The sequence below is a fragment of the Chaetodon auriga genome, chromosome 9 (assembly GCF_051107435.1).
Source record: "Chaetodon auriga isolate fChaAug3 chromosome 9, fChaAug3.hap1, whole genome shotgun sequence".
NCBI classification, from domain to species: domain Eukaryota; kingdom Metazoa; phylum Chordata; class Actinopteri; order Chaetodontiformes; family Chaetodontidae; genus Chaetodon; species Chaetodon auriga.
This window is the reverse complement of record NC_135082.1, coordinates 26,533,239-26,542,887: the sequence shown is the minus strand read 5'-3', so window position 1 is coordinate 26,542,887 and position 9,649 is coordinate 26,533,239. Positions and strand designations below refer to the sequence as shown.

General features: G+C 40.5%; 1 protein-coding gene across 2 annotated transcripts; it reads right to left on the bottom strand.

Annotated features, from left to right (window-relative positions):
• Nucleotides 1-391: 391 nt before the first annotated feature.
• Nucleotides 392-8,831, bottom strand: lman2 (lectin, mannose-binding 2). Of its 2 annotated transcripts, none has more exons than XM_076739468.1 (8): nucleotides 8,615-8,831; nucleotides 7,011-7,129; nucleotides 6,482-6,599; nucleotides 5,343-5,422; nucleotides 4,525-4,686; nucleotides 4,144-4,258; nucleotides 3,792-3,911; nucleotides 392-2,513 (listed from the first exon to the last, which is right to left on the bottom strand). In XM_076739468.1, exons 1-8 carry the CDS (start codon nucleotides 8,748-8,750, stop codon nucleotides 2,353-2,355), a joined length of 1,011 nt encoding a protein of 336 aa, XP_076595583.1. In that variant the 5' UTR covers nucleotides 8,751-8,831; the 3' UTR covers nucleotides 392-2,352. The 2 variants fall into 2 exon arrangements, with proteins under 2 accessions (XP_076595583.1, XP_076595582.1); XM_076739467.1 differs by lacking the exon at nucleotides 5,343-5,422 and adding an exon at nucleotides 5,475-5,557 and having other exon boundaries at nucleotides 8,615-8,825.
• Nucleotides 8,832-9,649: the final 818 nt, after the last annotated feature.

Here is a 9,649-nt window from a genome sequence, read left to right as displayed (position 1 = left end):
AGGAAAATACTGTATGTTTGTTCTCTTCACATTTAGATGACAGCTACACTGCAGATATAAATCATGTGATGATCTTATGAAATATGACACTAATACTAAAGTATTTTTTCTGATGATATGAAATAATCCTCAGTATCAGTTTGTAGTGACAGTGACACTTTTATCTGTTACAGCTCGCCTTTGCGATTTCAGTTTTTCCTGAATTATATACCTTCTATAGGTTATATAGAAGTGTTAAGAATAAGCTTTTGTGTAACTCCACAATATATATATAGTCTTCTCTGACATTTAAAAGAACGTACATGTATTGCTTCAATACCTGGAGGTATTTCTTGAGAATCCAGTTTATTTAAATGGTTAAAATGTATCAATTCACCACATTTCTCAGTCAAACTGTTTCTTTTTCATTTTAATACATTATTTCTGATGAGAGGAGCTGTTTCAAGTCTCATCACAAAACTGATGTAATGCGGCAGAAACAATTACACAGCGGTTTCAAGAACACAGGGGGAAAAAAAAGGACAACCTGTATTTCAGAGATGAAGTACACATCATCGAGTCCTTAACTTTACTTTAGCATTTTTGCTAAATGTTGTTTATCAATGTGAGGACAGAACCAAACGGGAACATTATGGAAGCTGAAATTAAACCAACAACAAAGAAATGTGATATTGAGAAGACAGGACTGCCATTGTGAATGTGCCTTCAAACAACCTTTTCAAGGACTTCAAGGTTCCCTTGAAGTCTGTAAGTTTGAAAGGGCTTCATAATTAACACTGCATGTATTTATTAATCACAGCTGTTTTACGTCGCAGTTAATGATCCTATTCATTGCACTGAAGAATTTAACTGAATCAAGTTTTTAACCACAAGTTAGCATTTTTACTTAGAACATTAACAAAGGCATATTCTGGATAAAATGCTGCTCAAAAGACCCTGCAAGGAAAGAAGGAAAAAAACAAACATTTCAGCGTAAACAATCAAGGTTGTTCAGTTTTCAAGATCCATCGACTTGTGTACTGAACACTTTTCAAGTGGCCTTATCCTGCTGTATTTATGGAGACACTGTTTGTATACCAGACTTTAAATGGTATAATAACTTGATGCAGACTGTACGGTCACGCCATTGTGCTTTCCACAGCTTTTCCAGATCAGTTTGTTTCTCTAGCTACAACTTCCTTTATGTTGTGATATTTCTCTGTTCAATTCATCAAAATGTGGAGTGTTAAAGGTTCGGCAGAGGTGGTAAACCACCCAGTTTTCCCTGAATGTTTTATGTCATAAATGTGTGAGATATTTGTGAGGTTGCTTGACTTCAGTTGATTAATCAATTACTTGATGGGAAAAAAATATAATTAAAACCTCATTGATAGTGAATTTAGCATTACATCGTCTTGGGTGTCAATTCATTAGTTGGACAAAACAAACAAGCTTTGGGGAACTGTGATGGTCATTTTTCAAATCTTTCTGACATTCTCTCCACCAAATGGTTAATTGAGAGGTAAACTGATGGATTTCAATCAAAGTGGCTCAGCTCCACTATAAACACTGAGTGAAACCCTTATCCCACAGCATAAACAGAACAAACATGTGGGTAGCATGAACAGAGAGGGTTAAAATGACTAAAAAACTTTGAAAGAAATAAGTACTCAGTACTGTTGTGTGGGTCGCATGTCCTGAATTAATTTGAATCATTTCTATAAAATTGCTAACAAGCAAAATTTTATTTCCTAAATGTTAGACTGAGAGAGACAGAATCTGCACTTTGTCCTCTGGCCTGAAACTCAGGATAACACTCGACCTACATTTGGATGGTTGCTGTGGCTGCCAGAGTTACTTCATGCTGTTTTATCTGACCTTTCTGTGAGTGGAGCTACTTTCTTCTTCTGATAAATAATCAGGTAAAACATTCTGGAAGACAAAAATAAAAATCCAAATGATCCTTTTGTGTTCACCATTTTTGTAGCACAACATCTGCACAGTGCAAAGCTGAAAAGGGCAGGAGACGCCTGTTTGATCAATAAGCAGGTGTAAACGCAATCTTTTACGAGATTGAAAAACTCTGAGATCAAAGTTTGTAAAGGACAGTTAGTCTATTCTAACCCTGCAATTAATGAACACAAAGAAACACGGAGAACAAAACCAGCATCAATTACGGTCGCCACTACTTCTGCATCTTCTTACCAACATCACAATTTACCATAATTCACTCCCAACGCAGTGCTTCATAGATATAAACATTTGTACAATCTCTAGAAAAAAATTCACATTGAATGTGCTCAATCTGTTATCTGGAAACAGTTCATTCCACAGCAAACACCTCTCCGAGAAGGTTCTTCTTCTTCTCTCTCCTCAGTAAAACCTCTTGTTCCTCTCCTGTCGCTTCTGGAAAACTACAGCTCCCACCACAGCGCACACTACGATTCCCAGCAGAGCACACAGCAGCAGCAGGAAGACCTTCCAGCCAGTGAGGGGCGTGCCTCGGAAGTTTCCGGTAGGATCGTCAATGTTGTCTGTGAGCGAAAACAAAGTCCACAATCACATTCAGGTACAATTCAGAATCTCTGTTAATCTCATTTATGGATGATTCTTCTAAACTTTCTGTCTGTTTTGTTTGCTAAAGTAAGTCCCTGAAAACTTTCTTATGATGGAGTACATTAGATATCATCGTTCATCCATTCTACAGAATCAGATTCTCCATATCCGTCCTCTCTCTCACCACCAATCTGCCGGCTCCCAGCCCGGTCGTCCCTGGGGCCGACAGCAGCACCAGCCACACTACAGGAGGCAACTCCAGAGTTATCAGAAAATCACTGAGACGCAAGAGGCGTCACTTGGGTTTATTTTCATTGGCTAACCGTAGTATTGAGTCTCAAACTGAGTATTTGTGTTTGCTTCCAGGGAAGTTTTTTTTTTTCACACTGATACAGTCTCATAAAAAGAATATTAGTTTTGTTGCAAAGTGACAATATTAAGTAATAACAGGCTAATTAGGCCGACCTAATTTGATTTGTATTTGAAAGTACGGCCCACACACTGCCTGCTCGAAACATTTGGTACATTTTTCACCATGAAACATCCACACTGTTTAATACAATTAAAAAAGAAAGGGAGATGTGTGTGCAGCTCTAATTTCAACCAGAACTGGATACAGAACAAACTGAGCTGTGACTGTGTGGTTCAGGAGGACGTACTCGACTCTTGGACTTTCATGGAGCTCAGTAATGGGGGAGGTGTTTTTTCTAAGTAATAGTGACATTACAGTGATATATAGAGTATATCTGTGCCCACACACATTTTACTGTTAGAGCTGTTGGAGTGCACATGAAACATTTAACAGCTTGTTGCATCATTAACTCAGCCCTCCCTCTCTCTCTGTCTCCCCCCCCGTCTCCATCTCCCTCCTTCCTCCTCCCTCTAATCTGTCAGTGTTCAGCACAAACAAACTTTCCTTTTGCCTTCCTGTTGGGTTGAACTCAGTGAAGCTGCTCTGTAGTGTTTTTAGTCCTGGCTGTTGAGGGCTTATCCGGGTCTGATATACAGTTTATAGCTGTGAGAGTCCACCATTAACTTTATGCTGTGTGCCAAAGCAACCTGCAACATGAGGTTCTGTTGTTTCTGCAGTCGTCATTGATTTTATTTGCTTCTGACTGAAATGTTCACACGCCTGAAAACCATAAAAATCTCTGGTGGTTTTCAGTCATTATTTAACATCTTTGCATCATGTTTTCCTACATACAGATACGGAAAAAATGCAATTCTAAATCAAGCTTCCTGTAACTTTGATCTACCTTTAGGGGACTTGAGGAGGCTGACGCTGGGCTCGATCTTGGTCCAGTCCAGGTTCTCCTCTTCAGGCGTGTGTTCTACCATCAGCTGGTAGAGCTTCATGGAGATGATGTCATGGTTATCTGGCAAATAACATGAGTTGAAACTATTAGTGAATTGGTTTTAATATAATGCTTTAAAATGTTATGTACAGCTATTACAGGAATTCACTTCTGCAGAGGAAGATAATAACATCACATTTCCACTTTAAGATGGTTTAAGTTTAGTAGTTTATCCACATCGTGTCTGAAACCTTCCAGAATCCAGAAGCGAAAATGAAGACTGTTAATGAGCAGCTTTCAAACTCCGACCCACCAGATAGATCTCCTGTAGCTGCTGAGGCACCAAAGAAATATCCGGTAGGAAGACGGACGCCTCCGATGTCGATGCACTCCTTCCACTCGTTCTTGTCATCCACATCAACCATCACCTGCAGGATACAGACTGGATGTAAATGATGCAGCGCAGCGTTTTTGTATGACAAAGCTAAGAAACTATTACAAAACAGGAAGCCAGAAAATAAAAACTCCTGTCACAGGATGTCATACTACACTGCACTCGATTATGTCTGGATTCTAATGGTACATTAGGTCAGTTTGGGACCTGAACAGCTCAGAAGTTCTTCGCCTAATTGAAGTGAACTAAGAGAAGCTCTGTGGCGTCCCTGAGAGAATACAAACACGTTTCTCTACATACAGTGAGTCTTCCTTTGGAGTAGCGAATGGCGAGGTACGTGTCGTGCTCTCTGTTCCTGATCTCAGCCGAGCAGCCTCCCAGTTCTGACGATCGGCCATCTTTGCCGTGGTCGTAACTCACTGAGCCATTGTTCACCATGGCTGAAATGTACGGGAAGGAACGCTAGAGACGGACAGGAGAGAATCAAGAAATAGATGTTAAAGCAGGCGTTTATGCGCTTATTCTTAAAGAAAGATGATGGACAATTTAAAACAAAATTAAAATATAAGAAGCTCACAATACACCTTAGCTACCTTCACACTGCAGGCTTCTTTAGCATCAATTCAAACATGGTCATCAACAGATGTTTTATTATTTTTCATATTTATTCAGAACAAAGCTCTTTTTCATACCCACATACCGCAGACTTTGGTCAGAATATACATATTCAGCTTCTAAATGGAGTAATTGAACCAAACTCCACTTTCTGAATCTGACCATGTAGTTCTGATTCTAGTTTGAAAGACTTTCAGCTCCAATGTGAAAGTAGCATTTTCCACAAGACAAGCTCCGGTGAAATAAAAACAACCTCCTTGAAGACATGTAGCAAACATTAAAACAGCCATGTTACTGCCAGTGAGCCGTCATGCTGAAGAAGATTAAATTAGCTTTTTTTTTTGCTGTAGAAATAAATGTGAAAATAATGGAAAAATCAACTGCAGTTCAGTGTAAACAAGCTTAAAAAAGTTCTCACAGCATGCCAATTTAAAGTGGAGAAAAAGAAAAGAAATTTGCACTGAGACAGCATGCCGACGAGGAAAACCTGAGCCACCACTCACATCCGTCGCATCATCGTTAGAGTAAGTATCTATAAACACGGCCAGCCCGTGGAAGAGAGCATTGTTGGAAAAGACAGGCCCTGCAAAGAAACAAGCTGGTCAATCGCCTCGAGCCACACACTACACACTTACATCCATTCCATGGAGGTCATTGCGGAAGGTATCCAAAAAAATAGCCAGGCCAAGAAACTGATCTTGGTTTCCAAACACAGGGCCTAGGATGGAGGCAGAGATGAGGCGAGACATGAGCGCACAATCCAGACATTTTCCTGTGGTCAGCAGTGATGACAGAAAGCTGAAGATGGTGAACACAAACATCTGGACGTGATGGAAAAAAGCTGAGTGATGGAGTGAACATGAGGAGTGACCGTTAACACTGGCTAACAACTGTTTGAAGCCTTTCAGTGACGAGCACGTCAGCAGTCAGAGCTTTGTTCAGATCACCTTTACCTTTACGTACTGTTCATCACATTTTTCCTGCTTTAACACAATGTGACATTTCCAACTGTGAGAAGACAATATTTTTAAATCTCATTTTCAATGCTTAAAACAGGAAATGTAAGAAGCCACAAACGCACAAAGTAAGATTATTTTTTCTTCACTGAAAAGCAATGTCAGGTGTGAGTATTTGAAAACTGCAGTAGATTCTGTTGGGATTTCATAACTTGACGTTTTTTTTTCTTTCAGTAGGGGATCCATTGAAAAGCCAAAGCACACACAGTACAGCAGATGTGCTGCACAATAATCACATGCATCTGGACAGCATCCCGTCTGCAGGGGAAAACACACCAGAGCTGTGATACTGTGGTCGTGTCGGGGCAGAGCCAAACTGCCTTCACCTTCAACTGAGCTGCCTTAAAGTGACTGGTTTAATATGTGTGACCATGCAGGTGAGCAGAGAAAGCACCCTCACTATGTTAAGCTTTAAGCAGCTCTTTGTAAATATATCATGTGTGGTTAAGGCAGTAGTTTTGTGGCTGTTCTCACATCCATGTCACAGGCAGCAGCCTCTGTTTTCTGATACACTTTGCTGGAGCACATGATGTCTGAGACTTTTTATTACTAGCAGGCTTTTATTGTGATGCAGTAGCAAGAAGTTTATTGTTGTTTTACTTAGATCCTGAAACAGCCAACATTACCTGGGTGCAGTCTGTCCTTTGTGTACCAGATCGCAATGCCATCTCCATGGAGATTCTTCTTTCCTGACCCATGAACCTTAAACTGCACGTGCATCTCCCAGTCCTTCAGGTGACACGGCTGTAGAGCAGAAAAGTATTTACTTTATATGGAAGCATCACGAAATACACACCACACAATTCATTCTGACAGTATCTGTATCTCAAACACAGGTCTGTAGAAACACTTCAGCACAGAAACAACCACAGACTGAAATACTTTGCAAATGTCAGAGTACGAGTTTATCAGATGCAAAAAGTACACACTTCATTACTGCTTTGCACTTTCTTCTTTCACCTTCATATGCCACAGTAATGATGAAAACTTCTACCATACACACAAATACAGAAAATATCAATATGAGACACAACTAAATTTAACTAATGTATGAGGCTGAAAAAGTGTCATGAGAGCTGGGACGACTGGACATGGCTTTAGGTGAACCCGTCAGTCAGACTGGAGGTATGAGCTGCGTCTGCAGCCTTTCCTCACCACAGTGTTCCAGATGGATCCCTGCTTGCTTCTCTCATCTGGAGTGAGTCGGACGTACGAGCTCGTCACCAATGTGCTTCCCCAGAAGTCCCACTGACTGGTAGGGCTGCTGCCAACACCTACAAGACAAACAGATGAGAGACATACATAATCAGACAGACCAGCGCATTTGTAACAGAGAGGAGAGAAATCAAGTCAAGTTATCACAACGATGGAGTTTGTGTTTGGTTAATCTGACTTTGGTTATTGACCAAATCAGCTTGTTGTTATTTCAGGTGGCCTCATATGAGCGGAGAGGCACACGCTGTAAAACATGTTCAACAAGGCAGTTACTCAACATTTACTGTTTCACTTGAGAATGAACACCTGTGAGTACCTGACACATTTTCCTTCACCTGCACTTTTCGCACACGCCCTGAAAACAAACACTTCCGTGTCCTGAAGGCCTGTTGAGCGTGCTCATGTGATGCTGCTCATTTAGTCAGCGTGAATTAATGATATTTTGTCTCATGATTCATGCAAATGAAATTCTTGCAATCTGCAGTGCACTCCTCGACCTACTTAACTGTAACAGCTCCAGGCACCTGCACAAAACTATTTGATTGAGTGCAGCGGTGAACATGCTTTACACACTCTGCAACTTTAAGAGCTGCACCAGTTTCATTTTTAAAGGGTTTTCTTATGAATATTTTCCACCAGAAATTTACAACAGTCAGTGATAAATGTGCTAAACTCAAACTACCCAGAAAGTTCATTTTTTCTTGGGAAAAAAATTAAAGTTATGGTCATTTAATTTACCAGCAATTAAAGGATCATACCAGTAGCCAGAAACCCCCTAACTACACACAACCTCTACATTACATTTTAATGAGGATTATTAAATACAAGCTGCTCAGGTGTCTTTTCCTACATTTTGGGCATCCACTTGATTCCATTCAATTCTTTGGCAGACTCTTAAAGCTTGTTCTAGTCGTGTGGTCCTTCACAGTCAACATTTGGTCTACATTCTTGACGCTCACTCTAATAAATTACACACCTGAAGGAGGTTTCAAGTTTCTGCTGAAAGAAGGTCATAAAACACGGAAATGAAAGGAAACCGATTGAGGCCTGACACAGCAGAAAAGACGCATTCACGTTTCTATAACAAAGCAACACGATGTGCACATTGTTAACTGTTCAGTGTGCGTCGTTTGTACGACATTAACTGAAACACGCATTATCACTTGTATGGTTCAAATGTGTAGCTAAACCTTCAAAATAACATTTTAGCCGACCAAAGGTTGACTTTTTAATATTACGAGGAGGACATGTAAATGTGTGATGTATAACCAAACTATGCTTGTGTGTTTTTAGCTAGACATCAATTTCACTAACTTTTTATGTGACAGCCCTGACTGCATCTGCTAACTTAGATGTGTTTGGAAGCGCATATCACAGCTAGTCATAAAACTAGCTCTTTAAGAGTGAGCCATAATAACCCACAGCCGATCACATTAATCAGCCAAGAAGTTGCAAATGTCGCTAAATTTCTTGTGCAACGCAGCGAAAGTTGGAAGGATGGACAGAAAATCAGGTTAGCTAACGAGCTAACTGAGCCATCGTACCTTGGTAAGGTTTCATTAACGAGTGCTCCCTCTTCAGATGTTCTGTGTTTCCGTCCGTTATATCACAGCACACCAGACACAACTCGAATGTCAGGAAGGCAAGTGCTGTCCTCCGAAAAGCTCTAGAGTTACCCATTTTGTTCCAACAGCCGCGGGGAGAAACTCTCACAACAAATTAGTTCTTCGAAACTCCATAAATCGAGCCAGTCCCTTCTCTATTATCTTCCGGGGAGAACCCACATAAGACCGACGTTTACTGCGACATTCTTAAACCGATTGAACGTATTTTTTCACTTCCGTATTTCCTAAATCATACTTGTAAAAAGAATAAAATCTAAGTGGTAAAAGAGATCTAATTAGCCTCACGAATATTAACTATAAAGATTCGGCGGAAGCGTTGGACAATGTGTGTTTCCGTACGGAAGATTTTTGTAGATGGCGGATTCCTACCAGCCAATCAGAGACAAGCACATCGCAAATTAAGCCAATCAGGGAGCTCTTGATGTACACTTTTTATCCACTAGATGGAGACCGAAGGCAAAAAATAAAAACACGGGTCCAGTGGTTTGTGTAGTTTTCTCTGACTCGGCAGCAAACGGCGGAGTCTAAACCAAACTAAAGTTATCATGCTTGGTCACAGCATAAAAAACAAGAAAAAAATAAATATACATTCACTATTTTGCAGACCCCTGTGAAAAATAAACGTAGCTGTAGACATGGTTGCCAACATCAAAGTCAAGTTTAAGTGAATATGACACGCAGTATTTAATCACAATTTGGAATAAAGGTATGTGTGGGCACCCTCAGGGTGCTCCGGTAACCTTCCCACAGTCCGAAGACATACAGGTGAAGTTAGCTGACGACACCGATCACCTGTAGGAGTGAATGATTGTTTGTCTGTATGTGTAAGCCCTGTGAATGACCAATGCAGGCTGGGATAGGCTTCAGCCCCCATAATCCTGCATAGGCTAAACTGGTATAGATACTGGATCGATAGATGGATAACAATGCTGTTTTTACGGTGCCGGTGGTATA

What these genes read in the sequence shown, in the direction of transcription:
- lman2 (XM_076739467.1), bottom strand. Translation starts at nt 8,750, where the DNA reads ATGGGTAACTCTAGAGCTTTTCGGAGGACAGCACTTGCCTTCCTGACA. An exon ending in GTTAATGAAACCTTACCAAG is followed by an intron (nt 7,130 to 8,614) that starts GTACGATGGCTC and finishes TTTGTCTTGTAG; the next exon opens with GTGTTGGCAGCAGCCCTACC. An exon ending in CCTCCTCAAGTCCCCTAAAG is followed by an intron (nt 2,514 to 3,791) that starts GTAGATCAAAGT and finishes TTTCGCTCACAG; the next exon opens with ACAACATTGACGATCCTACC.